Source organism: Saccopteryx bilineata, chromosome 2 (assembly GCF_036850765.1).
Source record: "Saccopteryx bilineata isolate mSacBil1 chromosome 2, mSacBil1_pri_phased_curated, whole genome shotgun sequence".
Taxonomy (NCBI): Eukaryota; Metazoa; Chordata; class Mammalia; order Chiroptera; family Emballonuridae; genus Saccopteryx; species Saccopteryx bilineata.
Genome location: NC_089491.1, coordinates 229,513,431 through 229,536,680, shown reverse-complemented (window position 1 = coordinate 229,536,680; position 23,250 = coordinate 229,513,431). Strand labels below are relative to the sequence as shown.

The window sequence follows — 23,250 nt, the reverse complement described above, 5'->3', positions numbered from 1 at the left end:
GCCGACACTCTACCGCTGAGCCAACCGGCCAGGGCCATCCACAGTGAAGTATTGATGCTTCTCATCTTTCTCCCTTTCCTGTCTGTCCCTATCTGTCCCTCTCTCTGATTCTGTCTCTATCAAACTATAAATAAATAAAATTTCTAATAATACATTTAACAGAAAAGTAATTACATGAGGAAGGTTATATTATTTATTTATTTATTTATTTATTTATTTATTTATTTATAGTGAGAGAGAGAGAGAGAGAGAGAGGGACAGACACGCTCCAGACAGAAAGGGAGAGAGATAAGAAGTATCAACTCATACTTGCGGCATGTTAGTTGTTCATCAGTTGCCTTCTCATATGTGCCTTGACCTGGGGGGCTCCAGCTGAGCCAGTGACCCCTTGCTCATGCCAGTGACCTTTGTGCGAAGCCAGCGACCTTAGGCTTCAAACTGGTGACCTTTGGGCTCAAGCCAGCGACCCTGCACTCAAGCTGGTGAGCCCACACTCCAGCCAGCTACCTCGGGGTTTTAAACCTGGGTCCTCAGCATCCCAGGCTGATGTTCTATCCACTGCACCACCACCTGGTCAGGTGGTTATATAATCTTATTGAAGGACATGTTAGTAGACCTGAACATACTATATTCTTTGGCAGACAGATGGTCATAAATTTGTAATTTCTCCAAAAATTCATGAATATATATAATATAGTTTTAGCTTGGATCCCAGTAAGGTTGTTTGTAGAATTGATAAATGCAACATTCATAGGGAAAAAGAGACATCTGTGAGTAGCCTAATAAAGTTTTTTTTAAAAGGAGGAAGAAAAAGCCTGGCCAGCTATCAGAATGTACCACAGAGCAAGGGTGGAATTGTTCAATTAGAACAGAGAATCCAACCTGACTGGTGGTGGCGCAGTAGATAGATAGAGCATCAACCTGGGAGGTTGAGGTCACCGGCTTGAACCAGTGAGATCATAGGTTGCTGCCTTGAGCAAGGGATCACTGGTCAAGGCACATATGAGAAGCAATCAATGAACAATTAAAGTGAAGCAATTACAACTTGATGCTTTTCATTCTCTTTCTCTCCCTTCCTTCCTTAAAAAATACAGAAGTGGTTCTCACTTTATATGAACATTTAATAAACAAAAAAAATTTTTTAGCTTGATGAGAAGAGGATGGATTAGTTGATAAATATTGCTGGGAAGTCTAGGTATTCATTTGGAATAAATAAGGCTGAGCCCTGGGGATAATGTACTACACATACATACACAATTACAGTTGGTTTAAAGACTGAAATGTAGCCTGACCAGGCGGTTGCACAGTAGATAGAGCGGGGGTCCCCAAACTACGGCCCGCAGGCCACATGCAGCCCCCTGAGGTCATTTATCCAGCCCCCGCCACACTTCTGGAAGGGGCACCTCTTTCATTGGTGGTCAGCATCCATATCCTGTGCTCCTGGAGTACTGTATGTAGCAGCATCGCTCACGTACAATACTACTTCCGGTGACGCGGGATGCATGCGTCCAGGCTCTGGAAGCGCGTCATATCACTTGTTACAGCTAGCAGTGACAAATATGGAACCGGACATTGACCATCTCATTAGCCAAAAGCAGGCCCATAGTTTCCATTGAAATACTAGTCAGTTTGTTGATTTAAATTTACTTGTTCTTTATTTTAAATATTGTATTTGTCCCGTTTTGTTTTTTTACTTTAAAATAAGATATATGCAGTGTGCATAGGGATTTGTTCATAGTTTTTTTTTATAGTCTGGCCCTCCAACAGTCTTGAGTGACAGTGAACTGGCCCCCTGTGTAAAAAGTTTGGGGACCCCTGGGATAGAGCTTTTTTTTTTTTTTTTTTTTTTTTTAAAGAGCCAGAGAGAGGGATAGACAGGGACAGACAGACAGGAACAGAGAGATGAGAAGCATCAATCATCAGTTTTTTGTTGTGCATTGCGACACCTTAGTTGTTCATTGATTGCTTTCTCATATGTGCCTTGACCGTGGGCCTTCAGCAGACCGAGAGTAACCCCTTGCTTGAGCCAGAGACCTTAGGTCCAAGCTGGTGAGCTTTTTGCTCAAACCAGGTGAGCCCACGCTCAAGCTGGCGACCTCGGAGTCTCGAACCTGGGTCCTTCCGCATCCCAATCCGACACTCTATCCACTGCGCCACCACCTGGTTAGGCTGGGATAGAGCTTGAGATACTGAAGACCCAGGTTTGAAATCCCAAAGTTGCTGGCTTGAGCATCGGCTCATCTTGCTTGAGCACAAGCTCACCAGCTTGAGTGCGGGGTCATTGTTCTTGAGTGTGGAATCATAGACATGACTCCATGGTCGCTGGCTTGAGCCCAAAGATCACTTGTTTGAAGCCCAAGGTCGCTGGCTTGAGCAAGGGGTCATGGGTCAGCTGAAGCCCCTGCCTGGGTCAAGGCACATAGGAGAAAGGAATCAATGCACAACTAAAAGGCCACAACTGCAAGTAGATACTTCTCATCTTTCTCCCTCTTCCCTTCCTCTCTCCCTCTCAAAAATCAGTGGAAAAATAAAAGAACTTTCAACAATTGACTAATAAACAGTTCATATATAATATACAATGAGTTCTTATAAACAGACTAGAAAAAGACATGCAATCTATCAAAAAAATTGACAAAGGATGTGAATGAGCAATTCATGTCTGAATCCAAATGACCAAGAAATGTGGAAAGCAGCACTCAGGCTCACTAGTAGTAAGTGGAATTCAGATTCCACTGGGTGAATTGCCGGAGGGGCTCATGGACTGCAGGGGATGGGGGTTCTGTCTGAGGCAGAAAGGAGCTTCCTATAGCTGTGGGCTTTTCTTCCTGGCTATGACCTTTATTTTTTACTTTCCAAAAGAATAGTGTTGATGTTTACAATTTTTAATATTTTTAGAGATTTTTCATCTGTTTTATATGGCATTTTTTTATTTTGTATTTTTTGTCTTTGAGTTAACTCTAGCAAATGCTACTAGTAATAGCATTTTTGTTTGTTTTTAGAAAGCGAGAGATAGAAACAGACAGAAAGGGAGAGAGATTAGAAGTATCAACTCATAGTTGCGGCATCTTAATTGTTCATTGATTGATTTCTCATATGTGCCTTGACTGGGGGGCTCCAGTCAATGACCTTGGGCTCAAGCCAGTGAGTGACCTTTGGACTCAAGCCAGTGACCATGGGGTCATGTCTATGATCTCATGCTCAAGTTGGCGACCCTGCGCTCAAGCCAGTGACCTCAGGGTTCGAATCTGGTGTCCTCAGCGTCCCAGGCCAATGCTCTATCTATTGCGCCACCGCCTGGTCAGGCATACTTTTTAATTATTATACGATTATTTCCTGTGAAACTTAATTTGGGGTGGGAGCACTCCTGGATATAGCTCATTTAAAAGATTGCTAGATGTGGCATTTTAATTGGAGTAACAGTTCTTATTTAATGTTTCAAAAAAATTTTTCTTAAGATTGGTTTAAAAAATAAATCCTCATTCTTTTAGTATCTAGCCTGAAAGAAATGTGAGTGAGCATTTTTCATGCAGAAGAGGTAACATTATGAATACACACACTGGTTATCATCATGTAGTTTCCAGTTGGAGTGCAAACAAACCTTTCCTTATGCTTTTTTACAAAAATATATTTTACATAAAAGCTCATTGCAAGTAACACTTGACCATTTATGTTTTTTTTTTATAATTAAAAAAAATATTAATATTCCTCCGACTTTCGTTCTTGATTAATGAAAACATTCTTGGCAAATGCTTTCGCTCTGGTCCGTCTTGCGCCGGTCCAAGAATTTCACCTCTAGCGGCGCAATACGAATGCCCCTGGCCGTCCCTCTTAATCATGGCCTCAGTTCCAAAAACCAACAAAATAGAACGGTGGTCCTATTCCATTATTCCTAGCTGCGGTATCCAGGCGGCTCGGGCCTGCTTTGAACACTCTAATTTTTTCAAAGTAAACACTTCGGCCCCGCGGGACACTCAGCTAAGAGCATCGAGGGGGCGCCGAGAGGCAAGGGGCGGGGGTTGGGAGTGGGTAATTTGCTCGCCTGCTGCCTTCCTTGGATGTGGTAGTCGTTTCTCAGGCTCCCTCTCCGGAATCGAACCCTGATTCCTCATCACCCGTGGTCACCATGGTAGGCACAGTGACTACCATCGAAAGTTGATAGGGCAGACGTTCAAATGGGTCGTCGCTGCCACGGGGGGCGTGCGATCGGCCAACCATTTATGTTTGAATACCGTTTTCAAATAGTAAACACACTTGTCAACTCATGTAATTAATTTTCACAGCTTTGAAAGTATAATAGAATTATAGCATAATATGTCATTTCCTCATGGTGAGGTTTATAGAATCCATGGAATTGGTGGAGTCCACTCATTTACCTCTAGAAATGAGCTTTCTGTTCCTAAGTGCTTTTTTCCTGACACTTTTATTGTGACATAATTCACAAAATAAAGTTCACCCTTTGAAAGTATATAATTCCTTAGTTTTTTAGCCTGCCCAGAGTTCTGCAACCATCACCACTATCCAATTTTAGAACATTTTCATCACTCAAAAAAACTCCTATTTGATATCCATGTACATGTCCTGACATTCAGACGTAAAATTACCCCATATATTATATAAGTAAAGAATAACGCAATAAATAAGTACTGTATGTCTGTATAAAATTTTGTCTGTTTCCACCTTAGTCCCTGTAGCTCGGGGAATAAACTTTGATTTGTGTTGCTTTGTTTTTTCTGTTTTGTTCTGCCCAGGATTCAGGGGACTGATTATTTTGTGTCCGTGTGGGTGAGAGTGGGGTGGGGAAAGGTCCTGGTTGTGGTGGTAGTCTTCTAAGCCGGCCGTTGGTCTGCAGGGCCCTCGCCGACATGAATAATGACGGGAGGATGGACCAGGTGGAGTTCTCAATCGCCATGAAGCTCATCAAACTGAAGTTACAAGGCTACCAGCTCCCGTCCGCACTGCCGCCCATCATGAAGCAGCAGCCTGTAGCTGTCTCCAGTGCTCCTGCGTTCGGTGAGTGTGGAAAGGAATTGCTTCCCATTCCAGTATATACCCCCTCTCAGTTTCTACCATATCTGAAAAGCAATGACCTAGGAAGGAAGGTAGTGCTAGAGGAGAAGGAGCAAGTTCATGCTCTTATGCTAGATGAGATAATTGGAACAAAGCAGAGGGGGCAGAGCATCAGCGTGAGGGGCAGGCTGGAGGAGTGGAGGGGCAGGGCATCATCGTGGAGGGGCAGGGCGTCATCGTGGAGGGGCAGGGCGTCGGGGAGGAGGGGCAGGGCATCAGTGTGAAGGGGCAGGGCGTTGGGGAGGAGGGGCAGGGCGTCGGGGAGGAAGGGCAGGGCATCATCGTGGAGGGGCAGGGCGTTTGGGAGGAGGGGTAGGGCGTCGGGGAGGATGGGCAGGGCATCAGTGTGGAGGGGCAGGGCGTCGGGGAGGAAGGGCAGGGCATCAGTGTGGAGGGGCAGGGCGTTGGGGAGGAAGGGCAGGGCATCAGTGTGGAGGGGCAGGGCGTTGGGGAGGAGGGGCAGACCTGCCGTCACTCTGTGCCTTCTGTCCTTTTCTTGCTCTTAATAGATTCTTGACCCTCACTTGTCCCAGTCTTCCTTTTGGTTTTCTGTTTGGTACATTGTCTTTTTGCCTTGTGTATAAACAACTCCTTTGGATTATGGTATCTCAAAATATATTTTTTAATTCACAGTATTGAAGCATTTGGCCACATGAAATTCTCTCAGAACAAAATGAAGCATGAAAAAAAATAAACATTGTTATCCTAGTAAAAAACATAATATATTATTTTAGACAGATATTTTTCTTGAAAATCCATCAGTAAATAGTTGACTAAGATCACCAATCATTCTGATTTGTCTTCTGTTCTCACACTAGACTTGGATTATTTAGGTTGATTTAGAGAATACAGTAGTCAGATGTAATATCTGATTTATGGGATAGTTCTCCTGGTATATCTGATGACTGGTGATAACGGGCAGTAGGTTTGGGGGGGCAGTCAGTAGTGATTCAGGTGTCTCTGGTACAGTTAATGATAAGCTAAGCTGAGATAAATAAATGCTGTGGTTTTTACTTGATGGCATTTACTATTAATAAACTAGGCATTACCTTTCTTTGGTGAAGTTTAGCCACAAGACTAGTTTTTACAAAAGGAAAGGTACAGGTTCTGAGTTGGGCAAGCCAGACAGTGATCCAGGAGAAGAAAGGAAAACTCAGTCAATGTGGGCAAAGGCCTGGGACATCAGGAGTAAGGACTGCGCTAGGCACCGGGTGGCCAGGGCCCTGTCTACTGTGTGTTCACAGGACCTACCCCTTCATTAGCCAGAATCTTTGAAGGTCCCATAACTACTGTTTGGTCAGAACCCATGTGTTAAAACGGCTTCCCTTTTGGAGCTGCAAGAGGAAACCTCAGTGGAGAAAGGGTCAGATAACCAGTAGCATCCCGTTTCCTCTCTTCAAGCTGGTGTCAGTACTGCTTCCTCCAACATTTAATATGTCCTCTCCTGTTCATTTTGCTGTGGAGTTTCAGCTCTGGAGATGCAGTACTGCTGATTTGCTTTCAGGAGGGGGCGGCCTCCGTGCCCCGAGGGCTTCTCTCAGTCACTTAGGTAACCTGCCTCTGCCTCTGGGCACTCGGGATTTCTGATCTGACATCCTGCCAGCCAATCTGTAGCCCTTCCCCTAGGCTCCTCCACTGCCTTTCACCTCATTCTTATCACACCAACATTCTCAGTAAACTTACTTTCACAAGGATAAATCATGAGGAAATATCAGAACTAAGGCAAGTTAAGAGTACATGGTCTGGAACAAGTTTACCCAAATGAATTCAGAGATCTGGCCTCTCTTAGTATTTTTAGTTCCATGTCTCAGCCCAACCCAGAGTGATTTTTTTTCTTTTACATTTCTGGCTACTTAAGAATAAAGTAATTTATTACTATTACTGTTATTTTCTAATAATATTGAACATTATCTGACCAGGCATTTTCTAGCCCTTAACACAGTGAGCCTTCACAGATAGAGGTTTATTTGGTATAACAATGACCTTAAAATTATGCAGAAATGATTAGCCTTGTTATATAAATGAGAGAACTGAGATTCCAAAACATTGAACAAGTTACTTAATTAAGAACATATTTCTACAAAGGGAGGTAGAGCTTGTCCCAGTACAGTTTTCCTGAAGTCTGCCTTCCTTCATTATCGCCCAACCATCCAGGTGACGTGGCATCCCTTCTAGGGTCTCAGGCCAGCCATCCTTTTGTTCACTCCCCTGTGTAAGAGAGGAGAGTGGGCACAGCCATGCTTCACAGCACAGGGGCCGCCATGTCTTGCTCATCCCCATGTTCCCAGCAGCTTGCCCAGGGGAACCCCGCTGTGCTCCTGGAGGTGCTCCGAGTGCCCGCGCCCTCCTCCTCCAGCCCCTTTCTTCTTTCACTCTGCACCCGACAATTTTGAAAGAAGTTATTTTTCTTTGATTTTTAAAAAATTGTGTTTATTTATTTTTAGCAAGAGTCCATAATTTTAATTGAGGCAAATCAATATTTAAAAAAAATTTTATTTGATTTTAGTTAGCAAGGAAGGGGGGAGAGAGACAGACAGACAGACAGACAGAAACATCAAGCTGCACTGTATGTGCCCTGACCAGGGGTTGAAACAACAACCTCTGCTCTTCGGAAAGATGGTCTAACCAATGGAGCTATTAGGCCAGGGATGATGTAAATCAATATTCTTAAGCCCCAGCTGTGTATCCTGGTTGCTGGGAACATGGTGATGAGCAAGACATCATGGCCCCTGCTGCTGTGAAGCTTCTTGTCTAGTTGCTGGAAAGCAAGCAACTAAATAAAGAAACAAGGTAATATGATAGAGACCAATGGGTCAGGGAAGAATTCTCTGAGGAGACAACTTTTGAACTGACTTAGAGCAGAGAGCTATGTGAAGATCTAGGGGAGTAGACCCCCAGACACAAGGAACAGCCGTCGCAACGGTCTTAAGATTAAAAACCAGTTTGGTGTGAGAACCACAGATGAGAGCAGGGCTGCTGAGGAATTAATTGGTGGACCTTATAGGGTGTAAAGGCCAGAGCCAGAGGGCTTAGGACCTGATAAAGCCACTATGGATTTGGGATTTCCTTTTCTAAGTGCATTTGAAAGCTACAGAGGACTTTTAACCAGGGGAGTAACCTGGTTGCTAGACACTTAGGAAATAATCTCAGTTATGTGAAGACTGGATCGGAAAATCAGTATGGAGGCTTTTGCCATGGGCAAGAAGAGATAATGGTGGTTTAGAGCTGGGTGGTGAAAGTCAGAGTGAAAGAGAGAAAGGATTAAAGCCATTATATCATGTATTTTGGAAGAAAGGTAAATCAAGTTTTGTCCATGTTAAGTTTGAGAGGCCTAGTAGAGCTCTAAGTTGAGACGTTGAGCAGGCAGATCAATCGTGTCTGGAACTCAGAGCAGGGACCCATCAGCTCTGGGAGAGTGTGAGTGTGGGTGGCACTGCAGGCCCTGGGACTGGATGGGAGAGCTACAGAGGAAGTATGGCTGGACAGGCAGACGACCGAGGACCATGCCCTGGCAAGCTGTGATGCTACAGATGTTGCAGGTCTCGTGAAAGGCTGGTGTCCTGGTAGCCAAAACAAGTGTTTCAAGAAGGAGGGAGCACTCATTGAGTTGCTTCCAAGAGAGTAAGAATAGGACAGAAGAGTGGTTGGATTTGACAAGATAAGTTTGTAGATGACCTTGATGAGCAGTTTTATTGGAGTTGTAGGGACTAAAGCCTGATTGGAGGCTTGGAGGCGGGGAGAGTCTAACTGAAGGGAAACAAAGTTGGAGGAGCAGGGTGCTACAGGGTGGTGTGTTAGGATGGTAGTTAGAGTAGGGGACTTGGTGACGCAGGGGAGATTCTCAACAATGAAGATTTTGCACACTCAAGAGGGATGGCTTCCCTACAGCTTTAAGTGGATATATATATTTAGTTAGAAATGTACAGAAAAATATTCATTCAGAAAAGGTAGTCAGCCAGTTGGTAAAAGGACATAGTCTTTGCAGTGACTGTTTAAAAGTAGGTCACTTAAAGTGGGAGAATTAGAATGTCAGAGAGCCGTTGCAATGACTGCTAGGATAAGACCTGTGAATTCTCAAAACTGACCACCAGGGCTTCCACTTAGGATGGCCCCACACAGAGGAGAAATGACTGGGAGTGAAATCAGGATTGAGCGGGACAGCAACACAGAGACAAAAAGAAAGGTCCAGACCAAAGAGGGGAAGGAGAACAGAGTCTGGAAGTCCCAGGAAGCATGGCTCACGTAAAAATGAGCCACAGGCGGTAGCCGGCAAGGTCAAAGCCCACACAAAGTTATTATTAGAAAAAGAACAACAAAGAGCCAAATAACACCCCCATGGACAATGACTGCACACCAGTAACCTTACTATTTCAAAACGAGCTGAAAGATACTAAGAAAATGATGCAAGTCATGAAAGACCAACAAATCAGAATTTTAAAATTACAGAAATGAAGTGACAAAATTCAGGAAAGGGTGAGAAATAAAAGAAAAATTCATTTCAGAAATGAAGTCTAAACTAGGAGCAACACAGGAAATACAGTTTGAAGAGAAATATAGGTAAAAAGAGGAAGATTTCAAAAATTAAAAGAAAATTTAAAAAGAGAAAGGGTTTGAGAAAAAGTGGCAAATACTAAAGCAGAGAAAGTTGAATATGTGGCTAGCTGGAGTCCCTGAAGAAGAAAACCAAAGCAGGGAACGGGACACCTATTAAGTAGGTCAGGGCAGCTTTCTTCAGATAAAGGGTTCGAGACCATTATTGAAAGAGTGTAGCATGTGCCTGAGAAGATTGGCTTGGAGAGACCAACCCTAAACTGAATTCTAGTAAAACAGTGATTTGGGCATGTAGACAAAGAAAGCACATAACTCATCTGAGAGCCATTTGGAATATCTTCAGAATTTTTCACAGCAGTGCTGTATGTGCCAGAAGGAAAATAGAATAATGTATGTAGGATTCTCAAGGAAAGGAGAAACCAAGACTTTTGTGTCCCAAAATACTACAGCAACCAGTTTTAACTCTCTCAACACTTGGTATCTTATAATTAAATGCAATTCTGATACTAGCTACCTGGAGTTAGCATCAGATTCCATAGGTTTAAGGGCTCAGTCTGCAAGACTGTCCTCACATGAGTCACAAGTAGTGGGCCCCTAGGTTCTCTGTACTTCTGTGTGACTTGACTACAAAGTCAGAGGTTCCCACAAACCCTTTTCCCCTTTTCTATAATTTGCTAGAACAATTCACAAAACTCAGGGAAACAGTTACATTTCTGGTTTGTTGTAAAGGATGTTGTGCAGGACACAGGTGGGACAGCCTGAAGAAGAGGTGTACAGGGAGGGTCTGGAGGGGTTAGCGCAGGAGCGCGGGTGAGGTAGGGGTGCCACTCTCCAGCACGTGGGTGCGTTCAGCAGCCTGGAAGCGCTGCAAACCCTGTTGTGTTGGCGTTTTTAATGGAGGTTTTGTTATGGAGGCATGATTGATTCAATCACTGGCCATTGATTATCTCAAACTCTAGATCAGGGGTAATCAACCTTTTCATACCTACCGCCCACTTTTGTATCTCTGTTAGTAGTAAAATTTTCTAACCGCCCGCCGGTTCCACAGTAATGGTGATTTATAAAGTAGGGAAGTAACTTTACTTTTTAAAATCTATAAAGTAGAGTTACAGCAAGTTAAAGCATATAATAATAATTATTTACCAAGTACTTTATGTCGGATATTCGCTGTTTGGCAGAATAAATCTTTATAAAACAACTTACTATAGTTAAATCTATCTTTTTATTTATACTTTGGTTGCTCCATTACCGCCCACCATGAAAGTTGGAACGCCCACTAGTGGGCGGTAGGGACCAGGTTGACTACCACTGCCCTAGACCCTCTCCTCTCCCTTGAGGTCTGTGTGGAATAGGGGTAGGGTGGGACTTTTTGTCCTCTAATCATGCCTTGGTATTTCCTGTTACCAGGTCCCATCCTGCCACTGTTTAGGGGACCCCACCACCACCAGCCAGCTCATTGGAATACAGAAAGACACTCATCCCTCCAGAGACTCCATGGGTCTGAGAGTTCTTGTATCAGGAACCAGGGACCAAGACCAAATATTTTAGCAAAAGATGTTCCTATCCTTCAGGAAATTACATAGGGTTCAGCAGCTGTAACCAGAAGTGGACAAAGATGGGATGTCTTTTTCTTATTATGTCCCAGTATCACAAGTTGAGACAGACAAACAAAAAAGGAAGGAAATGTTCATTTTAGTTCTATCATGTCTTTATATTTTTGGTTGGAATACTTCTAAGTAGAAACTTCCCCATCAAATATTTGGTTACATTGTGGTTCAGTATGTAAAGGAAAGGCAGGCTAAATATTTGATTTATTCCCCCCACCACCTTTAGTTACTAGCTTTCAAAATAAATTGATTACCCACAGTGACCAATTAGAGTTTTTAAGTGTATTTGTTTTTTAATGCCATTATGAATGAATGAATGACTGTCATTCTCTTTGGTGGTTTCCACTTCCTTGCAGTTGTTACTCTGATTTACCCTTAGCTGTGGCCAGTAGATCTGTGTTCAGGTTGGGTCTTGATCCTTGACATAATTTTTGGTACTCTTCAAAATGATCAATGTGAATTTATATTTTAAATAGGAATATATTACAAGTGGAAAATGATTTTCTTTTTCAAGCAGTTCTGGGTTAATTGTCATTAAATGTTGAAATGTGACTCTTTGTGACTTTTGTTGGCGCTTCTTCCTTCGTAGGTATAGGAGGCATCGCCAGCATGCCACCACTTCCAGCAGTTGCTCCAGTGCCAATGGGACCCATCCCAGTGGTCGGGATGTCCCCACCCCTAGTACCCTCTGTCCCTCCAGCAGCAGTGCCTCCCCTGGCCAACGGGGCTCCCCCTGTTATACAACCTCTGTCTGCGTTTGCTCATTCTGGTATGTGACCCGAGGAATCCATAGGCTGGATTTTTACAACTTACGTTCTTGATAAATCTATCTTCCCTTACTAATTCTATTTAAGTAGCATTTCATTCCAGAGAGAAATAAGTTCATTTTTTTTGTTTAATTCCTCATTTTTTTTTTTAACATCTCAAATGGGATGTGCAAGGCCAGAGGGGGAGGGATAGGAGGATGGAATTAGGGAGCTTTGTGTACTGTGTACAAAGATGAATTCAGCAGCTAACGCCAAGAACATAATTTCCCTTCAAGGGCTTGACAAAAGCCACTGAAGTTTTAGTAGTGTTTGAACATGTTTGTATTTCCATGTATCAGTTACTGTTTTTCTTCAGCTGCTCTGAATTGCTAATAAATAAGCCAATCCCTTCCGGGTAGAATTATAGGGGGGCAGAGGGGTAGAGCTGGAGAACATTGCTTTTCGTTATTGTTAAAGAGGTGGAATGAACTAGGCAGACAGGGGTAGGAATTCTATTAAATGCAAAAATACACTGCTCACAAAAATTGGGGATATTTTATCACTTCATATTCATTTGGAAATATCCCTTAATTTTTGTGAGCAGTATAGATTATGGTCATAATATACATACTTGCTTAATTGAAGAAAAGGATTAAATGTTCCTGGTTTAATTTTGAGACTTTATTCATAAAGTCTTTTCCCCTTTAATTTAAGGAAAGCATCAAGCATAGATGCCATAGTCTAACAAACCTTACTGAATTCACATTGATATGCAAAGTATATATATATATATTTAAAGTATTGTGGATATGTTTGAGCAAATTCAGTGGTGATAACTGTGGGATTTACATCGGTCAGGATGTGTCTTTACATTATAGCCAAAGAACCTAAATGTACCTCTTTTTGTCACATGTAGTTCATCTTTCATGTGTGAGCACAAGTGCAGATGTGACAGCAGCCAAGAAAGTGCTTACAATTGTTTTTCCAGTAATGTCAGAATCCAAACACCGTCCTGTTTGCTTTTGTGGTTCATGGCACATGTTGCAAGACATTAGGCAAGGAGGAGGGGAATGTGGCTGGGGCTCCGAGTTCTTTCCCTGATGCACAGCCAACCAGCCTCAGTGAGAATCAGACACAAAAGCTGACCCTCTCTAGCGTCACATGTTATCTGGCCAAGACTGCAAGTCTGGCTTCTTGGCTCTTACATCTGGGACTTTACTTGAGCATTTTTCCGTGTAGTCAGGAATATGCCATCCATATAAGTTAAGCTGTTCCTTCTTTAACTGTTAACAGATCCTATATGATACTAAAATATGATACTAAATATGTAATGAAAAGTAAAATCTTATGGATGTAAACATTAAGGTGTATCAGTAGGAACAAGTCTATCTAGAAACATTTCTAGCAAGAGGGTGGGAAGCAACATGGGAATAACTCTTTCTGAGTTCTGGATGGGAAGGAGGGAGGCATAATTTCTGCCTCAAGCTTGATGACTATGCATTTTAATTTTTGTAAATAGGGGAAGTTTCTTATCTTTGTAGAATTAAATTTATTCAACATTTATTTATTTTTACAGCAGCCACATTGCCAAAGAGTTCTTCTTTTAGTAGGTCTGGTCCTGGGACACAATTAAACACTAAATTACAGAAGGCACAATCATTTGATGTGGCTAGGTAAGTCTGCTTGTTTTTAAAAGAGCAGTTTGATTTAAATTATTATTTGATTAACTCCTAAATGTGAAAATGAATGAACTATATTCTTTATTATCTTTTACTTTGTTAAATGGCAAAAATTTTCCCAATTCTAGATAATGCTACTAGGTTTTATCATTTGTTTCAGAGATGACAGAATCAAGGATGTGATGTTTCCTTTAAAGGTTTTTTTTAAGAGGATAATAAATAAGCCCTGACCAGCTGGTTCAGCAGTAGAGCATCAGCCTGGCATGTAGAAGTCCCAGATTCGATAGTACGATTCCTGGCCAGGACACACAGGAGAAGTGCCCATCTGCTTCTCCACCCTTCCCCCTCTACTTTCCTCTCTATCTCTCTCTTCCCCTCCCGCAGCCGAGGCTCCATTGGAACCAAAGTTGGCCTGGGTGCTGAGGTTGGCTCCATGGCCTCCGCCTCAGGTGCAAGAATGGCTCCAATTGCAGCAGAGTCTGTCTGCCTCCCCCTGCTTCTCACTTTGGAAAAATAAAAAAATAAGAAAAAGGATAATAAATAGGTTGTAGTAAATGTTTAAAATTAATAAAGTAGAACCTAGATATAAGGACCAAAAGCAAGTTAACTATTTTGTGTTAATTATTAAAAGTTTATAAGATTTTTACATAAAGATTAAAGCCATAATTGTTCTTATTTTAAATTCTAGCTCAGATAACCTTACTTTAAATTCTAGCTCTGTATAAATTATTTGTAAAACCTTATTTAAGATCTTTTTTTTTTTTTTTTTTTTTGTATTTTTCTGAAGCTGGAAACGGGGAGGCAGTCAGACAGACTCCCACATGCGCCCGACCGGGATCCACCTGGCATGCCCACCAGGGGGCGATGCTCTGCCCATCTGGGGTGTCACTCTGTTGTGACCAGAGCCATTCTAGCGCCTGAGGCAGAAGCCACGGAGCCATCCTCAGCGCCCGGGCCAACTTTGCTCCAGTGGAGCCTCGGCTGAGGGAAGGAAAGAGAGAGACAGAGAGGAAGGAGAGGGGGAGGGGTGGAGAAGCAGATGGGTGCTTCTCCTGTGTGCCCTGGCCGGGAATCGAACCCGGGACTGCTGCATGCCAGGCCGATGCTCTACCACTGAGCCAACTGGCCAGGGCCAATATCAATTTTATGCAATGAGGTATTTATGTTAGTGAACCGTTGTTACCAATATGTGGCTCAATTTTGGCAAAGCTTACATGATTTTATTACTTATATTTTAGCCAATCTTGGTTTCATATTATCTTTTTTTTTGTTTGTTTGTTTGTTTTTCTTTTTCTTTTCTGAAGCTGGAAACGGGGAGAGACAGTCAGACAGACTCCCGCATGCGCCCGACCGGGATCCACCCGGCACGCCCACCAGGGGCGTCGCTCTGCCGCGACCAGAGCCACTCTAGCACCTGGGGCAGAGGCCAAGGAGCCATCCCCAGCGCCCGGGCCATCTTTGCTCCAATGGAGCCTTGGCTGCGGGAGGGGAAGAGAGAGATAGAGAGGAAGGAGGGGGGAGTGGAGAAGCAAATGGGCGCTTCTCCTATGTGCCCTGGCCGGGAATCGAACCCGGGTCCCCCACACGCCAGGCCGACGCTCTACCGCTGAGCCAACCGGCCAGGGCCTCATATTATCTTTCATATTTTGTTTTCTTTTAGTATATATGTGCTGCTGAAGCGAGCACAATATTTTTCTTTCTTTTACCTTTTTTCCCCCTTGCATATGGTTGCACTAAGATAAAAAATTAAGCTCTCTTTGTAAGCCCTCTCAAAACTTTTGGTTAACAAGTGAACCTGACTCAAAGGAACTGCTGAGCTAAAGCCAACCTCCTCTCAAAACTTTTGTAATGAAAAGGGAATGTAAATGAAGATGATTCAGGGTTTTTTTTTTCTTTTCCAAGTGAGAGGAGGGGAGATAGACTCCCTCCCACATGTGCCCCGACTGGAATCTACCCAGCAGCCCCCATCTGGGGCTGATGCTCTGCCCATCTGTGGCCATTCTGGCAACCAAGCTATTTTTAGCACCTGAGGTGGAGGCTCCATGGAGCCATCCCCAGCACTTGGGGCCAGTGTGTTCAAACCAATTGAGCCGTAGCTGTGGGAGAAAAATAGAGATGGAGAGAGAGAGAGAGAGAGAGAGAAGGGGAGGGGTCACTTCTCCTGTGTGCCCTGACTGGGAATCGAACCTGGGACATCCACATACCGGGCTCACATTCTACCACTGAGCCAACCGGCCAGGGTGATTCCATGTTTTCTTGTCTCAGTCCTCTTTAGAACTTTTGCCTGAATGAATGGAGCCATTTTCTACTTTAAAGAGAAAAGTACTTTGGATATAATTCAGCAATTCATTACCTTTTAGAAAATGACTTAAAGAAAATCTGTAAACTGAAAACACTGTGCCAAATGCTTTACGTACATTAACTCATCTAATGTTCACCTTCTTCCCCATAAAATAACTCTTATTATCTCTGTGTTGTAGATGAGGAAGAAGCTCAGAGACATTAAATGACTTGCTCAAAATGATATATTTCTTAAGTGATAGAGCTCATAGTTGAACTGAGTTCTTTCTAATTTTAAGGCATGGATACTTAACCATGGAAGTCTGCTCCAAAAAACTCAAGTTACCATATTTCCCCATGTATAAGACACACCTTTTTTTCGAAAAATTTGAGGTCTGAAAACTGGATGCATCTTATACAGTGGTTGTGGCATTTTAAATGCCATAGATGGAAGTGAGGACGAGGCAATATATGAAGACAGTGATTTGTCATCAGACAACAGATGAGGACAAGCGAATGGATGGGAGTTTTGACAGTGATGAGTTGTATGAATTTTATGATGAATAAAACTTGAGTTCAGCCCTGGCCGGTTGGCTCAGTGGTAGAGCGTCGGCCTGGTGTGCAGAAGTCCCGGGTTCGATTCCCGGCCAGGGCATACAGGAGAAGTGCCCATCTGCTTCTCCACCCCTCCCCCTCTCCTTCCTCTCTGTCTCTCTCTTCCCCTCCCGCAGCCGAGGCTCCATTGGAGCAAAAATGGCCCGGGCGCTGGGGATGGCTCCTTGGCCTCTGCCCCAGGCGCTAGAATGGCTCTGGTCGCAACAGAGCGATGCCCTAGAGGGGCAGAGCATCGCCCCCTGGTGGGCGTGCCGGGTGGATCCCGGTCGGGCGCATGCGGGAGTCTGTCTGACTGTCTCTCCCCGTTTCCGGCTTCAGAAAGAAAAAAAAACAAAAACAAAAAAACTTGAGTTCAGTAACTTTATGTAATATGTTGGTTTTTTTCTTCTTCAAATTTTGAGCCCCAAAATTAAGGTGCATCTTATACATGGGGACGTCTTATACATGGGAGCGTCTTATACGTGGGGAATATATGGTAATGTTCTCTACAGATATTTGTGTTTCACTTCATTGAGGTTCCATTCCTAGGATTCAGGAACCTTTTCTGAGCACCTACTTACCAGACACCTTATTAATTCCATTCAACCCCCACATCTTTCTATGCAGTAAATATTGTCTCAGAATTAATTGTGAGCAAGGAAATAAACTGATGTTACCTTCTTCACCCATGGCTTATAGCTCACTAAATGGCAGAGCTGAGGTTCAAACTCAGACCATCTAACACTGAATTCCCAATTCCTTCTTTCTCCAATACCATGTTGAAGGTTTCAGTTTTCTCTGAGGGATTTTGAAGTCTGTCTTAAAATTGATTTATGACATTAGAATGAAGAAATAATCAGTACAGTATTAGCAAATATGAAAGCTATTAAGACAACTGGGTTTTTTTTAAGGTAGTTATCTTTTCAGCAATTTAAATTTCTGACAAATTCTTGTCATCTTTTTGGTTGTCTATTAATGAATTTTTAGTTCATTTAAATTCTCAGGAAGTTAGCAGAAAATGATGACTTGATAAGTGTAATCCGGGACCACTTCTGTGTGTAAACACCCTGTACTCCGGGGTGCAGGAGAGAGATAACTAGCTTCTTGACAAATAGGCACGACTTGGAATCAGCAAAATGTTAGTTTAAAATGAGGGAGCTATTGCAGAAGTACACACAGCAGACTAGGCATTGGTAAGTGTTTTTGTTAAGACATTTATACAAATTGAAAAGATGAACTTGTATAGGTACTTTTCAGGTGCTTGGGAGCATTTCCTATGCTTATGAGGTGCATATAATAAGTGCACAGATAACACATATATATGATGGCTTAGAGGTTCAATTTAGGATTAAAATTTTGCTCTTATGTGTGTTTTGAAATGAAAGGAATGGGGCATTAGTTGTAATTGTCCTGGAAATGGTGTGCCTTTTTTACTGTCATTGTGTTTAAATTATTGGGCTGTTAATAAGCCATGGCTGCCAGTGTGATACATGTGTGGGATCTGTTCTGAGTAGCTAGTCAGGAGGTCTGGACCCAGGGTGCAGCAGGTGTCCTTGGGTCAGGGTGCCGCACTGCTGCAGTCAGGAAGTGAACCCCCTCCATCCCGCCGCGGGTGTGTCAGGACCCTCTGAACATTCTTTTCTTTCTGGGAAACTCCATTTGTGGGAATTTAAACTTTCCAGAATGGAATGATTTCTTTTCATTGAGAAATGCATCCTGTAATAGAAGGTTAAACAACCTGAAGAAGTAATATCTGTAAAGGAAGTTATTTGCTATCAGCATTGCATTGTAAACCGAAAGAAAACTGTTCTAGAAGTTTAGGAAACTTGGCCATAACTGTATCATCTCAGTTCCAAGGAGGTTTTCCATACTTTCCTAGATCCTTTAAGACTGATTAGGTTATGTATAGACTGGGAACAGCCACTCAGTGTGTTAGGCTTACCCTTGGTTCTGGAAAGATAAGCTTTATCTGTTTTAAAAGAAATGTTTTAACCTTAAAAAGTGGACACACTCATTATAGAACTTTCAGAACTTGTGGTTCAAAAGTGAATAAAAAGTTAAAGCTAGTTTTCTGGAGTTCTCAGTTGATTGTGTGTGAAAAACCTGGGTAGGCTGCTCCTTCCTGCTGACCGCTTCCTGTCCCTCCTCTTCCCCAGCGCCCCTCCGCTGGCAGAATGGGCCGTCCCCCAGTCCTCCCGGCTGAAGTACAGACAGCTGTTCAATAGTCACGACAAAACTATGAGTGGACATCTAACAGGTATTTACAAAGAAAAATTAACTTAGTGAAATATGATCTGTGTTCTAAATGCAAACTATTTCTAGATGTTGGGCCAAATTTCCAAATGCTTTCTCTACTGCTATTTTTGAACAGGGTTTTCACTGTAGTTCTTATCCTGAGTTCTCATTTGTTGATAAAGCCACAGTTACTTTATTCTTAAGTGTCTCAGACTTTGCCTCATTGCTTCTTGGCAAATGGCCCAGAGACCACAAATCCTCCTGCACACTGAATGCCAGTAGTATGCAGATCAAAGCACTAGCAAGGAAACCATGCTGTGAACAAAAACTGGTTCAAGTTCTGAAGTTCAGCTCTGAAGATGGACTTGAGACTGCGCAGAGTCAGTGTTTCAGGCGGTATGGAGGGGAGGAGCTGGCTGGGGAGTTTGCTGCCTGGCCCAGTCACTGGTGAGGAAGGTCACTTCTGTTTGAATATTTTTTATTTATTGATATTTTAGAGAGAGGAGAGAGAGAGACAGAGAGAGAGAGAGAGAGAGAGAGGAGCAGGAAGCATCAACTCCCATATGTGCCTTGACCAGGCAAGCCCAAGGTTTCGAACCGGCGACCTCAGTATTCCAGGTCGACGCTTTATCCCACTGCACCACCACAGGTCAGGCGTCACTTCTGTTTGCATCTAACTTTTTCACGAGGAAGAGGCCAGAGTTAAGTTCTATGATCTCAGAGGATTCTGTCATCCGCATCAAAGGTGGAGTGGCTCTCAGGGAACTCTCCAGAAACCTTTCTAATGAGAGATTAAACACTTAAATTGACTAGAGAATTATAAAGAAAAGTATAATTTTGATAAAGGAAAATAGAGACCTCTGGTAGGAACATTAAGTGCAAAAGGGAAAAATGTAACTACCTGTAAAGGAATATGAAAAGGAAGGCTCAAGGTTTGTTTTCTTGGGATAGAGAAATGCTGGTATGTAACTCAAAACATTGCATTTCTTATTTTCACTGTCATTTCTGCTGTTACTTACAAGTGCAATTTTTACTTCTAAAAGAAAAACTTATCTTTTTTAAAAATGTCAGGATTGAGTGGGCTTTTTGTAGGATCTTGATCCAATCTTGAATCATATCCCGAGAAAGATTTCAGCAATAATCTCAAATAAACATGTTTGTAGATGAAGTAGCGAGTTATAAGTCCACCCAAATTCTCTGTATGCCCCCTCTGTGTGTTGTTTTTTTTTCACAGCATGAAAACGTAGCCTAGCTTACCCACGCACTGAGAATACTCCATACTGTAGTGTTTTGTTGTTTTTTTACAGAGACAGAGAGAGAGTCAGAGAGAGGGACAGACAGGGACTGACAGACAGGAACGGAGAGAGATGAGAAGCATCAATCATTAGTTTTTTGTTGGGACACCTTAGTTGTTCATTGATTGCTTTCGCATATGTGCCTTGACCATGAGGCTACAGCAGACCGATTAACCCCTTGCTCAAGCCAGGAACTTGGGTCCAAGCTGGTGAGCTTTGCTCAAACCAGATGAGCCCACGCTCAAGCTGGCGATCTCAGGGTCTTAAACCTGGGTCCTCCACATCTCAGTCCGATGCTCTATCCACTGCGCCACCGCCTGGTCAGGCCATACTATAGTTTTATTTACTGTTTAGCATGGTTTGTTTGATGCCAGTGCTCCATACAGAACCAGAACTGCATTGCCAGTGAATCTGAAAACAGTTTTTCAGAGCACTGCTGGTATTTGCTGTGAGATAATGGAAATAGCATTCAGATGCAACGTGGAGTAGAAATTCCCTCTTGGTAGGATGTGTGTTTTCTGACTGAAATGCAGCCTCTCCAATGCAAAGATAGTGACCCAGGCACCTGAGTATGTAGAGCGATTACTGTCTGAAGCAGAAAGTAAAGTGGGAAATATAGTGGAAAGAGCAGATTTTGCTAATGTTTATCTGCATACTTATTACTGTTTTTTCCTGTCAAGAATTTAAGATGGGTCCTGGCTGGTTGGGTCAGTGGTAGAGCGTCGGCCTGGCGTGCAGAAGTCCCGGGTTCGATTCCCGGCCAGGGCACACGGGAGAAGCGCCCATCTGCTTCTCCACCCCTCCCCCTCTCCTTCCTCTCTGTCTGTCTCTTCCCCTCCCGCAGCCGAGGCTCCATTGGAGCAAAAATGGCCCGGGCGCTGGGGATGGCTTCTTGGCCTCTGCCCCAGGCGCTAGAGTGGCTCTGGTTGCAACATAGCAACGCCCCGGAGGGGCAGAGCATCGCCCCCTGGTGGGCAGAGCGTCGCCTCTGGTGGGCGTGCTGGGTGGATCCCTGTCGGGCGCATGCGGGAATCTGACTGTCTCTCCCCGTTTCCAGCTTCAGAAAAATACAAAAAAAAAATAAAAAGAATTTAAGGTGGGCATTGTATTTTCAAATTATATTTTTATATAGTCATGTCAGATAGAATAATTTATCACGGTAAATTTAAAAATAGAAATAAATAAATTTTAGTTTTTTGTTTGTGAAATCAATGTAAGGGCATGTTTTAGGCCAAATAAGAACGTTTATGGAAGCAGAGCTTGTTAGTTGAGATGGGTGAGACACAAAGGCCATTGTCACGATCATAATTCCAAAAATTATAATGTGACTCCTGAACCCCCAAAGCAGTTACTCAGTCAGCTTAAGGATAAGAAGAATAGTTGAGAAAAGGTCCCAGACTATAAAGAGGCCCAAGTGAAATAAGTAATTTAATATTCTTAATCTCTTATTTTTCTTCCTTATTGTTTCTTTTTGTAAGTTCTTGTTTTAGAGGAACTTAAAATTTAAAGGCATTTTTACAACTTGTACATAATTGTAATTTCTTAATCTAGTGATTTTCAACATTTTTTATCTCATGGCACACAAATTATTTACTGAAGTCTGCGAGATACAAAAGAAATATTTTTAGCCAATCTGAGAGAGAAAATAAAGTATAATTTTGATTCATTCACACCAGGCCGCTGTTGTGTTGGCTCTCGTAATATTTTATTTAACAATCTAAGGGAGAAGAGGTCCGTGCCCCTGACCAAACAGTCAGGTACTGCATGTTTTATAATTCTTGGGGTACCCCAGTTGAAAATCACTGTCATAATCCTTGGAGATATGGTATCCCATGTCATGAATACCAGTTTAGTACAGGAGTATTAACGTTGTGATATCAATTAGAGGACAGTCTGGGTCATCCTTACGTTGTCAGTTTCACTCACAGTCGTTCCACATGTTTTGGTGGAGAGTGGATCAGCTCATCAAGAAGTGCTCGCGCCCTGCGGTTGGGCTGAATGAACTGTGCTGCAACGTGTGTCAGGTGCCCGCTGTCAGTGTGCCACTAGCACTTAGAAGCATTCCTCATCACCCTGGGATTTACTTTCACCTCTCTTTGTGGGTGCCCTCAGACTGTGGCTACATCTTTGAGAGTAGGTTGTGAGCATATGAATGCCATTGATTGGTGCAAAGCAGAAGAAAGTGAGAACCTGAGCTTGTCCACTGGGGGTGAAGCTAATGTAGTGGTGGCACAGTTTCCCCTGTTGATACCTGAGTTGATTTTGCTGATTCATTTTGTTAGGTGAATGCCCCTTGTTCCTTCACAACTTGGTGTTCCACAGCCTTGTCTTAGGACATATGGAGTCAACTATTAGAATTGCAAAGGCAGTTGTGAGCTCCTCATGGAGAGTTTAATACATTTTTTCTGTAAAAAGCCAAATAGTAAAGTTTTTAGGCTTGCAGCTATCCACTGATACAGCTATTCAACTTTGCCATTTTAGTATGGGAGCAGCCATGTATCACTTAAATGAATAGACATGGCTTTGTTTCAATAAACTTTATTTACAGAAATGGTGGCAAGCTGAATGTGCTTGCAGGCTGTGGTTTGGCAGTCCCTATTCTAGATCACTTCCTTCATTTCAGAGATGAGGGAACCTCCTCTTAGAGAGTGTCGTGTCACATTAGGGGGTCGGAAGACAGGACTGCAATCCATGTCTTGTGATGCCCACGTCCAGGGCTAATTCTTTTCATTTGTTGTTATACTTTTTATAAGGAATAGGTGAAATATTTACTTTTTTTATATAGCTCTGAAGTGGGGAGAATTATTACAAGTATAAATTAAAGCATTCAATAAAGTTTTGCTGATTCAACTTTAATGTTGCCCATTCTAAATACAGTGTTAAAGACTAAATAATCTGTGAACTTTTTTTCATTCTAATATATCACAGAACCTTTAAGGACTTTCATATTAATTCAATAAAGATAGTTGATTTTTAGATGTTCCCAATACATACACAATAGGAAGTATACATATGTTCATGTTCACCAAAACTTAGGGTGTTTACTGTTCACAGTAGCTCCACACTGTATAACAGTTAGGATTGTGTTCCACAACAACATAGCCAGACCTAACACTGACACACTGTGCTGGTAGAAGTTAGGCTATACTCAGTGTGAGGGGATGACTGAGGGGAGTTCAAGAAGGGCTTTGGGGTG

At 42.7% G+C, this 23,250-nt stretch overlaps 1 protein-coding gene across 7 annotated transcripts in view; it reads left to right on the top strand.

The window, feature by feature from the left end:
- Positions 1-23,250, top strand: part of ITSN1 (intersectin 1) — a 234,736-nt gene that overhangs the window by 87,047 nt on the left and 124,439 nt on the right. For all 7 annotated transcript variants that reach the window (XM_066259466.1, XM_066259465.1, XM_066259461.1 and 4 more), the window contains 4 exons: positions 4,850-5,010; positions 11,815-11,994; positions 13,548-13,644; positions 18,681-18,781. In XM_066259466.1, the coding sequence (XP_066115563.1) occupies positions 4,850-5,010; positions 11,815-11,994; positions 13,548-13,644; positions 18,681-18,781 (539 nt within the window). The remainder of the gene's footprint in view (positions 1-4,849; positions 5,011-11,814; positions 11,995-13,547; positions 13,645-18,680; positions 18,782-23,250) is intronic.